At 35.3% G+C, this 20806-nt stretch overlaps 2 protein-coding genes across 2 annotated transcripts in view; both read left to right on the top strand.

The window, feature by feature from the left end:
• LOC123666477 (apolipophorins) overlaps positions 1-11240 on the top strand; it is a 47294-nt gene extending 36054 nt beyond the window's left edge. Inside the window, exons 49-59 of the mRNA XM_045600567.1 lie at positions 167-298; positions 945-1049; positions 1823-2007; positions 2739-2970; positions 3858-4005; positions 6099-6239; positions 6870-6985; positions 7856-7979; positions 8368-8480; positions 9731-9925; positions 10959-11240. Of these exons, the coding sequence (XP_045456523.1) occupies positions 167-298; positions 945-1049; positions 1823-2007; positions 2739-2970; positions 3858-4005; positions 6099-6239; positions 6870-6985; positions 7856-7979; positions 8368-8480; positions 9731-9925; positions 10959-10976 (1509 nt within the window). The 3' untranslated portion in view covers positions 10977-11240. The remainder of the gene's footprint in view (positions 1-166; positions 299-944; positions 1050-1822; positions 2008-2738; positions 2971-3857; positions 4006-6098; positions 6240-6869; positions 6986-7855; positions 7980-8367; positions 8481-9730; positions 9926-10958) is intronic.
• A 2679-nt stretch (positions 11241-13919) lies between these two features.
• The window catches only part of LOC123666476, a 79459-nt gene continuing 72572 nt past the window's right edge, over positions 13920-20806 (top strand). Inside the window, exons 1-4 of the mRNA XM_045600566.1 lie at positions 13920-14036; positions 15741-15877; positions 19111-19260; positions 19993-20096. Coding sequence (XP_045456522.1) covers positions 15742-15877; positions 19111-19260; positions 19993-20096 — 390 coding nt within the window. The 5' untranslated portion in view covers positions 13920-14036; position 15741. The remainder of the gene's footprint in view (positions 14037-15740; positions 15878-19110; positions 19261-19992; positions 20097-20806) is intronic.

The raw sequence follows: 20806 nt of genomic DNA, 5'->3' as shown, positions 1-20806 counted from the left end.
GTTGTCTGGAAGAAATGGCTAATTAGCCATAAGTCCGCCCATTGTACTTCACTGTCTGTAAATCTTCATGCTTTGTTTGTAATATATTTGTAGTGTACAATAAAGTATAAAAAAAATAATACTAAGCAGAAACAAGGTAATACTTATCTGACTTCTTCTTAACCAGGTCACCCTCAATGGCGCTAATCACGGTTTCCCAGTCATCGAAGAGGACGTGTTCGCTTTCCGTCAGGCAAATGGACGTATTGGTCTTGGTTCCAAATATGGACTTATGGTCTTCTGTTCACCCAAACTTGAGGTAAGTTGGACATGCTCAGAAGAAATTTATATGGAGATAATACAGAAAGTTTTACAAAAAAAAATATATTATCAATATTTAAATTTTCACGTTTACAGCTACACATTTTAAGCTATAGGGCTTACCGTCATGTCATTTGGACTATTGAAGAATAATCGTCATTTTTTTTAAGCAAAAATACATATCCGAACACATTAATGTTTATCAACGACTTAAAAACGGAGGAGGTTCTCGATTCGACTATCTTTTTTAACGAATTCTGTTTAAATTAAAATTTCAATTAAATCGAGATTTGACACATACTTTTCGAGTTATATCTAATAATCCATAGCTGCTTGACTATTGTTTCATCTATCGACTTTAATTGTCAATGTAATCGAAGTCGGTTTTTTTATTGCGAGCAAACACAATCATTTTGGTTCTAAACTTAGTATTAATACATCACTTATTTTACCATCGGAGAACTTTTAAGCCTATTATGCACATTTTAAAGATATCTATCACACTTATTACGAAAGACTCGTTTTATTACAATATCAAGAAGACCAAAAATTTGACTTCTTTTTGGTCGCAGTGATAGGTGGAAATTTATAATATTAGTAAACATGTTGTTACTTGAATTATATCAAAAATTATTTTATATCAGGTATGCTACATAGAAGCATCTGGCTTCTACCTCGGCAAGCTTCGCGGTCTGCTGGGAGATGGAAACAACGAACCGTTCGACGACTTCAGGCTACCCAACGGAAAGGTATGTTATGTTTAGAGTAAGGGCTTAGAAAAAAAAGGAGTAGTAATAATTGATGAATTCATTCATAGTAATAGATAAAGAGCCGACCCCGCGTTGGCGCAATGGTCACAGCACTGGTTTGTGGCTGTTGCGCTGGTGGTTGCGGGTTCAATCCCCGCACATGACAAACATTTGTATTGGCCATACCGATGTTTGTCGTGGTCTGGGTGTTCGAGCAGTCCTTGTGGATCTCCCCATCGAGCCTCGAAAAGCACGTTAAGCCGTCAGTCCCGGTTGTTATCATGTACACTTGATAGCGATCGTAACATTGTTGTCATAGTAGAGAATATATCCGCCAATCCACATTGGAGCAGCGTGGTGGATTAAACTCTGATCCTTTTCCTACATTGAACAAAACCTATGCCCAACAGTGGGATATTACAGGCTGAAGCGAGGAGTGAAGCGAATCGATGAAGAACTTAAGTTAGTTAATGTTAAAGTATAAATTTTTTTTAGTTGTTTTTTTTTATCTGATTTAATTCAGCCTTTAACATCCATCCACCCATAGACCTCGACCTTACAGTAGATCACAGGTAAATAATACTGCCTTTCGTTGGTGAGTAAGGTGTCCAGAGCTCCCGGGGGGAATTGGGGATAACGTCGGCAACGCGCTTACGATGTTTCTAGTGTTGCTGGCGTCTATAAGCTAAGTAATCGCTTGCCATCAGGTAAGCCATACGCTTATTTGCAAACCAAGCTATATAAAAAAAACTTAACCTACCATCTTCCAACAGATAACAACCTCGGAGAGTGAGTTTGGCAATTCATACCGCCTGACCAGCAGCTGTGCCCAAGCGCAGGCCCCCGAACACTCCAACCACCAAATGCACCAAGCTCTGCCACCAGCGTGTGAAACCGTCTTCGGAGGAAGCTCACCTTTAAGGCCCTTGTCACTGTTCTTGGATATGGCACCATTTAGGTAAGTCTGAAAACTTGTCTAAGCTTGTATTTTGAAGGTTAACCTAAAAAAATTGGTTATCTGTAAATTCGGTTTAAGGACGATAGTTTTACGTGATAACGCCATAAATAAATATTGATGAAAAATTGCATACTTTTATGAATTAAATTGAATTATTATCACTGAACTATTTCGAACTGCTAGTTCTGACGTCACGCGAGAAGAGATATAAATGTGTTAGTAGAACGCTTGGGCTGATCGTGCCTCTATCACTTATTCAGGCTCTTGCGGAACGTGACAGTTTTTCGTGCGCGCAGCCGGTGCTCATCGATTTATAAGACGTTCTCACGTCAAAATTTTGCCTATTATGAGTAATCGCTATAAATTTATATGAACTTCTTATATTATCGTTGTTCCTTCACACACATGCTTCAAAAAACACACACGGTGTGAAGCATTTATAAATTAATTGTATCTATAGCGACCAAATATCCTAAAATAAATTCTTCATCATCATCATCATCATCATCATCATCATAGCCTTTTCACAGTCCACTGCTGGACATAGGCCTCCACAAGTTCGCACCAAAAATGGCGTGAACTCATATTTTTTTGCCCAGAGTCGTAAAATAAATTGCCTTACAGTATCCCAAAAGCCTTGTAAAACAAAAGCCTTTCCTTTATACGTAACATTCAACTCAAAGAACTAGAACTAAAACTACAATCCCCTGAAATCGAATAACCTTCAACAGACAAGCCTGCATCCACGCCTGCTCGGGCGACTCCGCGGAAGCCCTAGAAGTGGCGTGCGACCTCGCGCGCGCGTACGGCGGCCTCGCGCTCACCGGAGCCTTACCCGCCGTGCTGCCGCCGCAGTGCGTGACGTGCACCGACAGCGACTCGCCTAAACACTTGGGAGACGTCTACGAAGTCAAACTACCCGCGAAACAGGCAGACATCATCGTCTCCGTTGAACTTACCACCGTGAGTATACAAGCTATCCGGAGTTTCTTGATGGGCGCGTTTTAAAATATGAAATTGTGGTCATCACACCATCATCACCGATTCATTATATTTATTTATTATTTATTATTTATTTAACACTTTATTGTACACCAAACAAATAAAATAAGCAAGCAACATTAGCAATAATTTGTAGAAAAAAATGTACAAAAGGCGGCCTTATTGCTTAAGAGCAATCTCTTCCATGCAACCTTAGGGCAAAGGAGATGATATATTGACGGTGTAGGTGTAGAGTATAATTTTATAAAAAATAATAGGAAGCAACTCAATAAATAGACATACATACTTACATAGATAGTTTGTTTACATACATACAAACACACACATACCCAGACACACATACATACACACACATACACACAAAAGTTCATACTAGATAACTAAGAAGTTTTTAAACAAGATTAATAATGACAGAAGAAGATAATCATAAGACTGGAAATCTAAAGCAAAGGATTAAATCCCATTCATTTTAAGAAAGTGTAGTTTAACGGATTTCTTAAAAATAGGAAGAGATTGAGAACGTCTATATATGATTTATTAAAATATTTTTAATTATTTAAAAATAGAAATTGAGGTAATTTGATTGTATTAAAGTGCCCGCATTGGAGCAGCGTGGTGGATTAAGCTCTGATCCTTCTCCTGCGTGGGGAAAGAGGGCTATGCCCAGTAGTGGGATATTACAGGCTGAAGCGAAGCGAAAGTGTACAAATTTTTTAATGTGTGATAACCTTCCTTTTGCTTTTTATAAGTACTACGCGGCATTTTACAACTATATCAATTTAAGATTTCTAACCGTTTTGTTGAGAATTGTTGCTGAATACAAAACTGATCCAAAAATATTTGTGCAGGACAACGAAAAGAACTACAAAGACATCGTAGTGCCGCTGGTCTCGCAACTGATCGATGCTTTCAAAGCCAAGCGCATCACTGACGTGAAGGTGTACCTGGTCGGAGTCACCTCCAAGTTCCCCTACCCCATCCTTTACGACACAGACCGTAAGTACTAACTTACAAATATATAAAATAAAACTTTTTCCATTTAAAATATAATTTAGGTATCTAATCATCTGCATAAAACTTCACATACCCATGCTTTTTTTAGTACTGATATGCGTATTTCTTTCTATTCAAAATTTTTAAAATCAAAAAATTAGTGAAAATCAAAAGTTACTTATAATTGAAGTCGTTACGTACTTCAAAAGTATATTTAAACCGTTATTTAAGCTTTGGACGCTGCGATTTCAGAACCTATAAAACTAAAAAGTATGTGTAGACTTATGTACGCACGTAAGAAGTTATACTTCATTGGTTAGTTAACTTCACGTTGCTAACTTCTTCGTTGACTAGCTAACTTCGGGGTGTCAGTTTTTTGTCACTTTTTTCCATAAATGTGCCAAATAAGTATAATTTCAATAAAAATTGGTAAAAAAACTTTTTAAGTTAAACGGTTTTATGTTAAACATACATTGCAATGTTTAAGATAAATGTACTAAAAACCAAAAAATAATAAAATAGATACAGTCGTGGGAATTATAAACATATGCATAGACTAGACTAAAATAAAACCGTGGGGCACGTCAATTGTCTACAATCGTTGATTAAAATGTTTGTTTTGTAATGTTACATTATAATTAGGCAGTTGTTCAACCGACAACGATGGACGTGTGATAAGTAGGGCTAGAATGTGGAAACAAGCTAGCAAGCTCGATTATAAGCGAGTTTTAGGGTTTCATAGTGGTGAGCGAGTAGTACTTTTATCATATGTTTTGTCGATTAAAGACAAACTACGAGCAGTGAAACGATTCCTCGCCAGTCAGCAGTGTGAATGTCCAACGATAAACTAGTTGAAACATCTCTTTTATTTACGTGGAGTGTATAACTATTGGAATTTCCATGAGCAAGAAAATAGTAAGTAATTTCCTCACCGTCTGCGGGCCAACTGCCTATTTTAACGACGAATTAAACGATTCTTCTATCGCACATTAAGTCGATAATTTGTAGACAATTGACGTGCCCCACGGTTTTATTTTAGTCTAGTCTATGCATATGTTTATAATTCCCACGACTGTATCTATTTTATTATTTTTTGGTTTTTAGTACATTTATCTTAAACATTGCAATGTATGTTTAACATAAAACCGTTTAACTTAAAAAGTTTTTTTACCAATTTTTATTTTCTAGTTTTTAGTTTTTATTTCGCATTCTGTTTAATTCATTTAGTGCTTCATTATTGCAAGGCCCATCTTAAATATTGAGGTTGTATAGTGCACTGTATTCTTCTTGTCAAGCCCTTTTATTTGATACCCATATTGGTAGGATTGATAAAAAAATTGTTATCAGACATTTGGTAGCGGTGGCCAGCTTAGATTTCAATTTTGCATAGTAAATTGTATTCTACTTGTTGAGACCTTTCATTTGATACCCATGTTGATGGGATTGATAAAACCTAAGTTATCCGCCATTTTGTAGAGGCCGCCATCTTGGATTTTAATTTTATATAGTACATTGATTATACTGGTTGAGCACTTTCATTTGATACCCATATTGATGGGATCGATAAAACCTACGTTATCCGCCATTTTGTAGCGGCCGCCATCTTGTATTTCAATTTTTTATAGTATATTGTATTCTGCTTGTTGAGCCCTTTCATTTGATACCCATATTGATGGGATTGATAAAACCTACGTTATCCGCCATTTTGTAGCGGCCGCCATCTTGGATTTCAATTTTTTATAGTATATTGTATTCTGCTTGTTGAGCCCTTTCATTTGATACCCATATTGATGGGATTAATAAAACATGAATTATCCGCCATTTTGTAGCGGCGGCCATCTTGAATTTATAATGATAATGAATAAACATAATTGTAATGTCACCAAAATCCAAAGTGTATACAAAATTTCAGATTAATCGGTTGACAGGAAGAGGGTGAAATTTGAATTACAAAATTTGACCCAAGAATAAATAATAAATAAAAAATAAAACAAACGGGGTGAGCTAAATAAAACCGTTTAAAAATGTTTTCACTTGGGCCTTATACTTTTTCTAATACTTAATAATCAAATACTCAACCAAATTTTATCCAACAGTGAAACTCAAGAGTGCTAAAGTGGAGTTCAATGATAACAGCCGCTATAATACGATTGAAGCCGTCGACTTCGGATGTGACGTCGTCAACTCCTATGAAAGACACGTCGTCGAATTATTAAACACTCTCAAGATCCAACTTGGTAAGTTGAACTTATACGACGACGCGTTGGCGAAACATCACAGCACTGCTTTGTGGCTGTTGGGAGTTCGATCCCCGCAAACGACAAACATTTGTATTGGCTATACAGATGTTTGCCGTGATCTGGGTGTTTGTGCAGTCCTTGTGGGTCTCTCTACCATGCCTAAAAGAGCACGTTAAGCCGTCGTTCACCTAAGAGCGATCGTTGCTCATAGTAGAGAATATATCCGCCAGCCCGCATTGGCTTAGTATGGTGGATTAAGCTCTGATCCTTCTTCTACATAGTGAAAGAGGCCTCTGCCCAGCAGTGGGATATTACAGGTTGAATGTAATAGAGAACTACCCTCAGAGTCAGATCACGTTCTAGGTTTACTCTAGGAGATTTGTTCTAGGATGCATATTCATTTCAAATTAAAAAAAAAAACTAATTGATTGTATCTAGCATTTAAACTAACTTTTTTTAACAAAGAAGTAAAATATTTGAGAATAATTTAAGCTTAACTGACAGTCCAGGAAAACAAAATCCTAAAGGCATACAAGTTACTGTTTTTAATTAGTTTTAAGAATAAATCATTTATTTCTCAAATCATTAAAATTTTCCATATTCTTCATTTTACCATTACTCATTCAGGTCTGCACAACGTGATGTTCACTTACCAATCGATCCTCGACCTGCCATTGAGACCTGGTGCTGTCAAGCACTACATTAGCTCAGTTGGAAGCCATTGCCTGCCACAGAACTTCTTGGTGAGTGAATTGTATAAATTTATATAAAAAATTCTATAAAACAATAACATATTGCAGTAACAGAGCAAATTTGAAACATTTATGACTTAAAATAATAAATATGGATATGCGGTTTCCAATTTTTGTATTAAATTAACTAAACTGCTATGCTTTACATTCAGCTGTCGCTGTATTGGTTACTTATAAATTGTCAAAATCTTCCGACTGAATCGTTACCAACAAGAAGAATATTAACATTACTTCAAGTCATATTTTTAACCGACTTCGAAAAAAGGAGGAGGTTACTCAATTCGACCGTTTATGTATTTTTTTTAATGTATGTTCGGGGATAACTCCGTCGTTTATGAATCAATTTTGATAATTCTTTTTTTTTTTTTGTTAGAAAGGAGATATCCCTAGTTTGGTACCATGATAAGCAACTCTCGAAATTCTGCATACCTTTTAATGGGTGTACCGATTTTGATTATTTTTAATTTAATCGAAGTCCGATGTTTATCATGTGGTCACATGTAAAATTTCATCGAGATCTGATTACAAATTTTGGAGTAATCTTTGATAATGCATATTGACTTGACTATTTTTCGTCTCCCTACGTTGTATTACTTGTCAATATAATTGAAGTCGGTTTTTCTTCGTTTGCCTGCAAACACGTTTATGTATTAAATTAACTAAACTAAAGCATAGCGCTTTACATTCAGCTATCGCTCTAGTGGTTACTTATAAATTGTCAAAATATACAGAATGAGTTGTTACCAACAAGAAGAGCATTAACATGGCTTCAAGTCACATTTTTGACCTATTTTTTTCAACTTTATTTGAAATTTGTGTCATTTTGAGTACAAAAGATCTAACAGGTGTACATGATTTCAGATAAGCACGGTCCGTTCAGCCGTCTTCAGTCAAGTGTTTAAGAACCTTGGTATCACGCATTCACTCATAGCCAATACACCTGACCTCAAGTTGGGTGGAGGAAAACCAATCAACCAGATTGTTGGTATGTATCTATATAACCAAAGAACTTTGTTTAAAAATTCAATTATATTTTGAATAGTATTTTTATGCTTATTGAAAAAAAAATTCAATAAGCATAAAAATACTATTCAAAATAGAATTTAAATTGTAACAACAACAGTTCTACAACTTTATCTATTGCTGTCTACTTCTCTTTGCTCTTTCTCTATTTCTTGTCCATTATTTGACACAGAAAAAACTCTACTTCAGCTTTACTTCTATCACTAGAGTACAATCCTTTATTACAAAAAAAATATCAATTAGTAACAATAGATCATATCTATTATTGCTATTTCATGAAAGTGTCATAAAATTCAAACGAAACACTTCTACTTAGAATCTTTTTTATGAAACTAAATAAAATTTCCCAGGCTTCTCAAGCACCGGTGTGTTGATGCTCGGCGACAAGAAGCAGAAGGACAACGAAGCACTCAGACAAACCTTAGAATTTGGAGATGACGGCTGCATTGATTTCTCACAAGAGGTATTTATTACTACCCAACTGACCAAAATTTTATGTGCCAACTTTAGACCAGATCCAAAATAAAAAAGAGCAAATAAAGCTGATTACTGATGACCAATACTTTTTACTTACGTAAGGTATACCTAGGCCCTAGTAATATTACTAATTTCTATACGCTTTCTTGAGATCCGATTCAATATGACCAATAGAAGTGGTCTAGAGAATAACAACACAAAACTTCTTGAGATCCGATTCAACATGACCATATAGAGGTAAAGAAGTGGTCTAGAGATTAACAACGCAAAATTTTTTGCTTGAAGATTCCATTTACAGTCTTCTTTTGTTTCCGAGCTCTCTCTTAATGATTACTCTTTCTTCAGTTGACTTAAGGGTACCCAGAATGTTTTCTAATATTTCAAACTCTCTAAACTCTTCTTTTATCAGACGATGTAGCTCCTACATCATGCCACTTTTTCTCCAGGTACATGATAAATAAAATAAAAAAAAATATTTATTTAGACAAAACGTTTACATACATGATACCGTTGTTGGGACATCCTTTTAAGTAAGTACCTGTGTCAGGATGTCCCGCTTTTCTCATACTCATAAAATAAAAACTTAACATTATCATTGAAGGATTAGTAGAAGACAGGGTTAAAATAATTGCTGCCGGTATGGATGAAGTCTTTTTTAATAACGAACCGTCTTGAACAAAGTAATATAAAATATAAAATGAAAAAATGACGGTAAATTAAAAATTGTCAAGCGCATACAAAATTACAAGATTGAGTTTGCTTCTAAAAACTGATAGGCGCTCCAACGATCATAATTCAATCACAACAGAATAAAAATAATCATGATATACCTTTGTAAAATCCTTGTATTGTGCACTTCAATTTGATACCCATATTGTAGTATTCGATAAAAATATTTTTTTTTTCATTAACTACAAGGGCTTCGCGCAACTGCCATGTTTGATTTTTTTTTAATGTCACCTATCTAAGAACACTTGGGCAGCTAAGACGAACCTAACGATACCTCAATTATGTAAATCTGTCCAGTGGTTCTGGAAATATGAGGTAGTAAAGAGTATTACATACAAACATACATACATACATACAAGATACGCGCGAAAAACATAACCCTTCCTTGGCAGTCGGGTAAAAAGAGTTTATTTATGCATGTTTCTGTGTGTGTGTGTGTGTGTGTGAGTGTGTGTGTGATATCGTTTTATTTCCTGAACCGTCTCCAAGCAAGTTCTCTCTCCCCAGATGGACGGCTACACGTTCTCCGCGAGCAACTTCCAGGCGCTGAGCGCCGCCCAGCAGAAGCAGTTCGTGAAGACGGCGGCGGACGGCATCGTGAGCCGCGCGCTGCAGGACGCCGCCGCGCAGGCGTGCACGTGCACCTACGTCGACCCCTTCCTCGCGCGCTCCGTCTGCGTCAACAGGGACCGCAGGGAGACTGTGAGTACCGGACAATGCTTTATGAATTTGGACTTAAACTAGACGGTTGCTTCCGATGTACCCTGACTTCAATTGGTCTGGATGGACTATTAGAGATGAATTTGGACTTAAGCTCTTAAACCAGAGGGTTGCTTCCGATGTACTGACTTCAGTCGGTCTAGATGGACTTTTAACACGGTTCAGGCTGTAATATCCAAGAGCAAGGCATAGGTAACTCAGGTAGGGCACAGCAGGAATTTCCTGCTCAAAATATGGCAGCCCGACTGGGGTAGTACTTCGACGTTACAAAAGATCACAGCTAAATAATACTGTTTTCAAGCAGTGTTGTGTTCCTGTTGGTGAGTAAGGTGACCAGAGCTCCTGGGGGGATTGGGGATTGGGTCGGTAACGCGCTTGCAATGCTTCTGGTGTTGCAGGCGTCTATAAGGTACGGTAATCGCTTACCATCAGGTGACCTGTACGCTTGTTTGTCGACCTAGTGACATAAAAAAAAGTCTCTTTCCCCATGTAGGAAAAGGATCAGGAGGAAATCTACCACTACAGATTGCCCGATACCAACTAACTGACAAACCAACGAACAAATCAATTGAATAATAATTTAGAAATTAATTTTGATCTTGAGAGACGCGTTGCAGCACTGGTTTGTGACTGTTGCGCTGGTGATTGCGGGCTTAATCCTGCACATGACAAACATTTGTGTTGGCCATGCAGATGTTTTCCGTGGTCTGGGTGTTTGTGCAGTTCTTGTGGATCTCCGCCACCGTGCCTCGGAGAGCATGTTAAGCCGCCGGTCCCGTTTGTCATCATGTACACCTGATAACGATCGTTAATCATAGCAGGGAATATATCCGCCAACCTACATTGGAGCAGCGTGGTGGATTAAGCTCTGATCCTTCTCCTACATGGGGAAAGAGGCATAGACCTCCATAGGGCAAGCAGTAGGATATTACAGGCTTAAGCGATACAATATTAACAAAAGCACTAAATTATACTTTGAAGGTAAACCACAACTGACTATACGTTTTATTTTCAGGCTCACCGACGAAAATAAGCTCTCCATCAATCTGTGATCCTTCTTCCGCATCTACCAAATACTCTTAGTCTTACTCTAACGGATTCAGCAAGATAAAATTAGTAATATTAGGCTGATAACAAACCAGGATAGAAGTTCTCAAGTTTGTTGCCAGCCTAAAGACTTGAATCCGAACATTATATTAGATTTTCCGTTTTATTTAATAGTTTATTTATAAAGTGTCATAATGAATAAGGTTTTAATTGATTACTGTATTAAAACATAATAAAGTTATATTATTTATGTGTGTCTTTAATTTAAACATCCTACATCCACATTCCTTCATTAATCAATTTAAAATTTCGGATACGCCTTAAAGAAGTGGTTAATGCAAACTCAATACATTGCCTTCAATTAAATACTAGGCGCTTTGGATATTCATATTAATTAACGTTACATATAAATGTAAATTAATGATACATTAAAAACCTTTTTTAAAATAATCTTTTTAATTCTATGTATATACATTCATAGCTAAACATAGTTCTAGCCTGTAGTCTTTCCAAAGGACGGTGGCAAGATTTAATTAAAATAATCAAATTGGCTAATCACTAGTATAGCCTATATTAACTAGTATAGCCTTCTTCGGTAAATTGACTATCTAACACAAAAATATTTTTTTTTTTTATTAAAATGAATGAAATACTAACTTTAAAATTGTTTAATTTTATTTGCGTAGTACTAATTTACTATAATAGGTAGTTTGATTAATTACTATAATGGATCCCTTTTTCTTCGCTGAGATATAGATGGCGCCACATACCACAAATAAAATTGTCAACTGGAACGGAATTCCTTTTTACATTATCAAATCATAGATGGCGCTGTTTTTTCCTCAAACATTGTTAAAAAATCGCATATTACTTCCTATTTCCAATAGTTTCATTTAAATAGTACATTCCAAATCTAGCTGCACTTTAGCTATAATTAAGTAAATAAAATTAATTTAACTTTAAATTGCAAAATGACGATTCAAAAGTAATTTGAAGCTTACTTTAAATAAATAATTATTGATTTGGATTTAATTTTGACAATGTCATTTAACGGGGATCGTACTCGCGACCGCCAGTGCAACCAGCGAGTGATCAATGCGCCAACGCATCGTGGAATATTAGTTATATTATCTGGTATATTATATTATTGCATACAAATCATGACTAACACAGTTTTAAAACACCAAGGCTATGACGTCATCGTCTTGGAATGTTGATTACACAAAAGGTGCTAAGTATTACCTTTAAGGTATTGCTTTTTTCCATCGATAATTATAATAATATTTTGAACAACCGCTCTGGTGTATTGGTGCGAGTGGCCGCCTGAAACACCGACGGTTTGCGGGTTCGATTCCCGCTGCGGGTGGATGTTTGTATGGATATTGTATTTGTACAAATATTTCTTTCCGGTTTGGATGTTATGGGTCTCTCCACCGTACCGCGGAGAGCACGTTAAGCCGTCGGTCCTGGTTGTTATCATACCTGATGGCTATCGTTACTCATAGTAGAGAACATATCCGCCAACCCGCAGTGGAGCAGCGTGGTGGATTAGGCTCCAATCCTTCTACGTGGAGAAAGCGGCCTATAAACAACAACGGGATGTTACCGGCTGAATACGACGTTTTAATTTATCAAATAACTATTATTTTAAACATAAAAAACCTACCTTATAATTAATTTTTTTAATTCTTTTTTTACATAAATGTCTTTCATCACTTTGGTAAAGAGCTGATACTTTTCGAACTGTTGAATCGATATTTATCAAGCTGAGAATCCGTTCAAAACTAGTTAATTCGCTCGAGAGCCACGATACGACAGACAGCGTTTTACAACACCCCGCTTTTTGCGTCGTTGATTATAAATAGTCTGTTTCGATACTTTATTTTTTTCTGTATCACCGACATTTTCATTAATATTAAAATTTCACAAAATCACATTTTCAAATGCATTTTCGTATCACTTGTTTACATTATGATTCAAAATCTAACAGCTTTAAATCCAACAACAAATATTTGACTCAAACCTAACAATGAAGCTTCTGTTCGTAATCTGCGAACACACATCATCAGCTGACTAATACTGATTCATGTATGCACGAACTTGTCATTCTTGTTATAACTAATTTGTATTTAAAAATACTATAAAAAATACGTTTTTTACTAGAACGTTGACGCAGTTGTATCGATACGTATCAACCTGTAATATCCCACTGCTGGGCATAAATCTCTTGTTGTCAAGTGACAAGAAGTTATAATTTAATTTTGATAATAATAGATATAGGTAAAAAGTAGGTATTTTATTAATGTATGTAAGTACTGTACTTAAAAATATCTATATTATGACAAAAATATATAAAAATATTAACAATTCCTGGACTCAGCCCAGGGGGAGAAAATGACCCCCTGACCCCTCCCGCTGGATCCGCCCTTGATATATCTACAGTTTTACCAATTTTTCTCTACAACCTTGTCTTTCCGATAACGAGCACAAAACAAGAATTATCCAATTTGCTTCGTTCGGGAGTCATGCACGTACATACACTTTAGCCATTCACTTTTATCATACAGATATAAGTCGGCTGTTACCTATAACACCAATAACACGCATTACGTTGCTTACCTTAGGAACAGACGATCGTGTGTTTATGTCAATTTTCTTTGTAAATAATATATTTTTTTGTTAAATCGTTTGAAAGAAATGGCTAATTAGCCTTAACTCCACCCGTTATACTAATTTTTTACAACTGTAAAACTATTTAATAATGTAGGTATTTGTGGTATAAAATAAAAAAATAATAATAAATTAAAAGTTTTGTAAATATGTTTCCTATGTTTCCTAAAATATCTAAAAAAGGGAAAAACCAGAGTGCAATACTAGTTAAGTGATAAAACAAGGATAATTAATGAAAACGGGTGCGTTGATTCTTGATCAATGTTAATAAACTCAGGATGATAATATTTGTATCGACGCGATGATTCACAGATCTTCGAACAAACAGGACAATTTCAGTCATATATCAACCGTTGAGTGAATAACACCGGACGAGGTAAATTTATATTTAATATTATTTTTAAAACTAAGTTAGTTGCTTGTAAAATATTTATATTTTATATATTTTGCACGTCCCGTTAGCGCAGGAAGCGGCTTTCGGCTTCATCTTTAGTATTGTTTAAGTGGGTTCTGTGTGTATAATTATTTTATTATAACATAACATGGTCGTCTGTTCCTAAGGTAAGCAACTTAACGCTTGTGTGTCGGTAACAGCCGATATCTATATAGTTTTTATTTTTTTTTTATAAATATATATATACAAGCCAGTTGGCGCAGTTTGTAGTGGCCCTGCTTTCTGTGCCGCGGGTTGCGGTTTCGATTCCCGCCTGAGTTTGGGTGTAATATTTGTATTTATATATTTATATGTATTATTTCTATGTATAGTTATAAAAAAAAAATTATAGTTATAACAGTCGGTTATATTACCTGTAACACAAGCATTGAGTTGCTTACCATAGGAACAGACGACCGTCTGTGTATGTTATAAGATATTTATTTATTTATTTATTATATCTTTTATGTATAATATATCCATGATTGCTGATTTAAAACATACTGACGAACCATGAGTGCAACGGTCACAGCGCCGGCGTGTGTTACGCTGGCTGGGTTCGATACCCCATGACATAATTTGTACCATACTGAAGTTTGCCGTGGTCTGAGCGTATGTGCAGAAATAAATTCTAGTGATGGCCGTTGAGTGTGAGGTGCTATTTATTTATTTGTATTTATTTTAATGTTAGCTGGCTCTTACAAAAAACACAGGTACGAACCATGTATGTATGATATAAAAAAAAATCTAATATTCAAAACAAAAAAAGGATATCAATATTAATATTATAAAGAGGAAAGATATGATTGTTTGTTTGTTTTGCATTAAATAGGCTCCGAAACTACTGAACCGATTTGAAAAATTCTTTCACTATTGAAGCTACACTGTCCACGGATAACATAGGCTATATTACATTTTCAAAAAAAAAAATAGGGAAAAAAATATTTTGAAATTTTTGTTAAATACCCGTGCGAAGCCGGGGCGGGATGCTGGTCTTAAATAATTTAAATAAACATCTATTTTGGATTCGTAGAATGTATAGTTACCTTTTCAGTCATATCTTGATTTTATACAGCCTATTAACCTTCATTTATATTCAAGCACAGAAACCCTTGGGCTCGTGCGGGTTCGATTTTGTTCACGTTAAATATTTAGTCAAATTAGAGATTTGTGGTATTGTATTATAACAGGATTTAATAGTTCAGGTTTTGGGTGACAAGTTTCTTTATATATCTATCAATATATTACACTAACTCCTCGTACTTAAAATCATTTTTAAACGAACAAAACTCGTTATTGTGTATGTGTCTGGGATAATATATACCTTCGTGTCAATGTGTGTGTCAATGTGTGACAATTCTAAAGTGCTTTTGAAGGTCACTTGAAGAAAGACATTTTTATTTTGATATGATTATCAAGTAAAAAACTTAATATTTACAAATGTATTCTCTTTTACATTGATTTTATATTCGCGCGCACACACACAACCACAGACACACACACACACACACACACGCACGCACGTACGTACCCGCACGCACGCACGCACGCACGCATGCATGATACACGATTTTATCGATTTCGATTTCGATTGATAGACTAATTTGGAAATCATAATAAATATGCTAATTATATGCTTACTTCCAGTATGGCACCACTCTCGCTGAAGATTGTGTTGGACGAGGGCGCCGTCACCAAGACGCTGATGTTTGACACCTCCATGAAGGTGGAGTTTGCGCACCAAATAGTTCGAGACAAAATTTCAACCATCGATCATAATAGAGGTATTTACCTTGTTGTAACTTGTCTGTTGTAAATATTTGGAACATGTTTACAAGATGAACATAACCTGGAACTGTTTATTCGTTGTTTTTTTTTTACTATATTACTGTTATTGTAATTTTTGAAGTCTACTCCTAAAGAATCGATTTTCATATAAAGCCCCCGGTATGTAAAAAAAATGAGGAGTAAAATCTGCTGAACGAATGACCTCGTTACGTTTCTCATAACGCCATCTATCGGAAAGATAAACTACTAAGAGTAAGTTTTCTAATAACGCCGTCGATCGATCGATAGATGGCGTTATTTGCGTCGGAGCTGACACACACTTTTTTCTAATTAATTGTATTTGCTTATTTTTTATTATTAGTTATATTTAAATGTAATAATGATATCTTTAAGTGTAAAAACTCTCTGTAATTTGTGTGATGTCCCGAATAATGATAATTATCGTGTTTCTTTCTTGCTTTCTTCTTCTTTCATAGTATAGTGAGTAGGGTCTTACATAATTTGTACGTTCTTCAAGTTTTTTACCTTAAATACCTACATATATTTAAACTTTTCTCAAAAAAAATTACATGTATATCGTTACTGATCTGTGATGATACCAAGCATTAATCTTTCTTAATGAGAAACAGACCCAGGATTTGTATTTAACTAGATATGTCCCGAAGTTTCACCCACATTAATTGAAGAAAAAAAGAGGTACTAAAATATTATATAGCCTTTAGCCTTCCACGGTAAATGGGCTATCAAACACTGAAAGAATTATTCAAATCGGACCAGTAGTTCGTGAGATTAGCGCGTTCAAGTAAACAAACAAACAGATTCTTCAGCTCTATAATCTAATATATAAAATTCTCGTGCCGCGGTGTTTGTAGTTAAACTCCTCCGAAACGGCTTGACCGATTCTCATGAAATTTTGTGTGCATATTGGGTAGGTCTGAGAATCGAACAACATCTATTTTTCATCCGTCTAAATATTAAAGGACCCCAAATTTTTTATTTTATTTTTAGATATATTATTTATTCTTTATTTTATTATGATTTGGCATTTAAAAATACATACAACCCTAAATTTTCACCCTTCTACCACCAACCCCCATATTTAAAGAGCGTTTAGTGGCAAGACAACGTTTGCCGAGTCAGCTAGTATTAGAATAGTTTCTAACACATACACAGTAGTTGTCCATGTAGTCTTACTTGAATTTTACTTTCTTTAAGAAACATAATTATGCTAATAAAAATGTTATGCTTAGTTAGTCAGTTATAAAAATTAAATTTAAATTTCTATTGCAGACAGTTCGTTATGCACAATGCATGTGTCAAATTCAAAGAAATACTACAACCCATATTTAGAACGTAACAATGACCCATATCAAGCACGAAACCATAGTTGACAAAACACTTCCCAATTAAGACATCGACTCGCAGTGACACATTTATGTGACTACATTACAATTTTACCGTTTGTAAATCAATTTTTAACTTTTTCGGATTTTATCGTGGTTTATTAAGTTTTGGAACGAAGTCACTTATGGGGCGTTGTACCCTAGCCTAGTAAATAAAGCGTAAAATTTTTATATATAGTCTATGTATGATGGCAGTGTCTAATGTATAGTCTACGTTATGACTGTTATTATTATTGCAGTTTGATATTATTATTATATCGTTCGATAATTATTATATATTTTATAAATCATTGTAAATAAAATAATAATATAATCATTGTAAAAAAAATCATCTGTGCTGTGTGGCTACGGCACTAAAAAATTTAGCCACCCCCTCTCTTCCCGTGGGTGTCGTAAGAGGCGACTAAGGGATAACAAGGTTCCACAACCACCTTGGAACTTAAGAAGCCGACCGATGGCGGGATAACCATCCAACTGCTGGCTTTGAAATACACAGGCCGAAGACGGGCAGCAGAGTCTTCGGTGCGACAAAGCCAGTACTGCGGTCACCAACCCGCCTGCCAAGCGTGGTGACTATGGGCAAAACACATGAGTTCACGTTATTTTTGGCGTAAACTTGTGGAGGCCTATGTCCAGCAGTGGACTGTATAGGCTGTAATGATGAAAAAAAATCATCATAAAAAAATGTATACCCGAATAATTATTTTCTTTATAAGTTCAATATAACTTGAAATTATTTTTTTACATAAGAAGGAACTACTTCGTTCCTATCTGGTGTCCCACGACATGCGTTTTTTTTTTAAATGCCCGACGTTTCGGATACTTTGCAGCAACCGTGGTCACGGGAGGACGTAAACGTCAGAAAACAACTTTTTGCTTATTATTAAATTTCAGTTCGACGAATTTTTTTTCTGATCTAAGTTTGTCTGTATAAATTTGTCTTATCCTAATTTGTAGAGCATAATGCAAAAATCACATCACGAGCAAAAAAGGCTAAGCACCATTACAGGCAAAAAATGTAACTAAATAGATCTTGATCTCTTAAGTCAATAACCTTTACTTTAAATGGAAAAAATATAATTATATTAAATTAAAAGAGAGATATTTGCATTTTTTTTTTTACTTAATTAAGATTTTGAAATAGATTTTTTCTTGGATTTTTAATAATAATAATACTAATAATAATAATATATTTATTTCGGAACTAGCCCATATAGTGTTAGTAACAATTTTTCTTATAATTTAGTGTTAGTACAATTACAAAGTATAAACTAATTACATTTTATAATAAAAATAATAATAATAATCTACTTGTTAGGTACATAAAACTTAGAACTAAGCTTACAACTAAGTAACACTTACAAATGTATTATAATACTTTCTTCCTGTGAGACCCCTGTGCTAAAGATTATAGTTAGCAGAAAGAGCATGAAGGTGTACTCAGCGAAAAAATAATGATAATAAATTTTATCATCATAATATATTAAATACGCTAAGGTTAAGATGTTTGCCTCACTTTTTAGAAAAAATCTCACAATTACTATACATAAATTATATATCATTTTATAGATAATTGATTGTTCTACTGGCATCCACAACTAAAAAAAATGTTATTGCTTCTGTTTTTGTAAATCATATTATATATATCATATTATGACGGCTTTAATTTTGAAACAACGTCAACATGATTGACGATCGGTGAATTATTTACTTATTTAGTGCGAATTATTTACACGGGTATTACTAGATTAATATCAAATTATTAATATCACTTCTATAATGTGTCTACTTATTAATTTTAAATAACAATATTAATTTTCTAACAGCTTACGGTTTCTTCCTGACCTCTGCTGACGATGAGCTCTCTGGCGTGTGGCTGGAAAGTGACAAAAAACTGGAGTATTACATGCTCAGGGATGGAGATTCGCTGTACTATTTGCCCAAAATGCGAAACCTTAGGCTGCGTATGTTGGATGGTAAGTCGGAAAACTTCATAAATTTTAGATATTTTAATGAAATTCGACTTTTCGAATTCTTTAATTTTCTCGACTCGTCTGGAAATTTTGTCAATGAAATCAATTAGCTAAAAAAGTAAGAATATATAGTAAATTATATAAACATATTAAAATATGATTATTTATTTTTGTGTTACTCAAACATTAGGGAAATCTAAACATTTTTAATTCAGTTCTCTTCTTCTCTTTTGCCCCGCGGTCGCTTAGAACCGAATATGACATACATCGTTCCATAGCTTAATTGGCTAGAGTACCGAGACGGTCAGTCGGAGATGCGGGTTCGATCCGCTGGATCGATTTTTGATATGATATTTAAAATGTTTATAAAATATAATACCTTAACCTTCTGTTGAGTGGCTACGGTACTAAAGAATATAGCCACCCCATCTTTTCCCGTGGGTGTCATAAGAGGCGACTAAGGGATAACGCAGTTCCGCTACCACCTTGGAACTTACAAAGCCGACTGACGGCGGGATAGCCATCCAACTGCTGGTTTTGAAATACACAGGCCGAAGAACCCGCCTGCCCAGCGTGGTGACTATGGGTAATACACATGAGTCCACGCCATTTTTGGCGCAAACTTGTGGAGGCCTATGTCCAGCAGTGGACTGTGATAGGCTGAAATGATGATGATGATGATGAATACCTTAAACATTATAATAGTCCGTTTTAAGATTCAATGTTTCTAAACAGGTTCTGTTAAGACGATTCAAGTGGATGAATCGAAATGCATTGGAGACTTGATGACCCATGTTTGCGACAGAATAGGCATCCCGAACAACGAGGAATACGGCTTTGTGAGTTAATAAACTTCTGTGTGTTTAATTCAATTTAAATATTTAAATATTAATGAGGAATCATCAAACAATACAAACTCATGATTATTCTGCATTATAATACGCTAAATCCCTCATGTACATTTAGAATAAGAACGTGGCCAGATTCCAGCTATGTGGGATCCCCATCAAAATAAAAATAGCTTCATTAAGATCGGCTTCGAATCGTAATCCTCTAAATTAAAATTTCAACTATTGTTAAGAGTGGCTTCACTTCATTTCACTTCCACCGTTTCAGAATGTAGATTCTGCAGAAAAAATTTGCAAGGAACACAGCAGTTTTTCTTTAAAAAAAATTAACTGTGATTGAATACAAAATTCGTAATGTCTTGCATGAAATGACCATCACTAAGACCACACATCTTTATCATTTATCTAATCTTGCATAGAATAATAAGCTTCAGCTGTTAAGTGACCCAGACGACACAGTACCATCTAGTTTTACCATCTGTATTCTATAAGTAAGATATGAACTCAGAAGTGCTGTGTGGCTACGGCACTAAAGAATTTAGCCAACCCCTCTCTTCCCGTGGGTGTCGTAAGAGGCGACTAAGGGATAACAAGGTTCCACAACCACCTTGGAACTTAAGAAGCCGATCGATGGCGGGATAACCATCCAACTGCTAGCTTTGAAATACACAGGCCGAAGACGGGCAGCAGCGTCTTCGGTG

Source organism: Melitaea cinxia, chromosome 26 (assembly GCF_905220565.1).
Source record: "Melitaea cinxia chromosome 26, ilMelCinx1.1, whole genome shotgun sequence".
Taxonomy (NCBI): domain Eukaryota; kingdom Metazoa; phylum Arthropoda; class Insecta; order Lepidoptera; family Nymphalidae; genus Melitaea; species Melitaea cinxia.
This window is presented reverse-complemented; position numbering and strand designations above follow the sequence as displayed.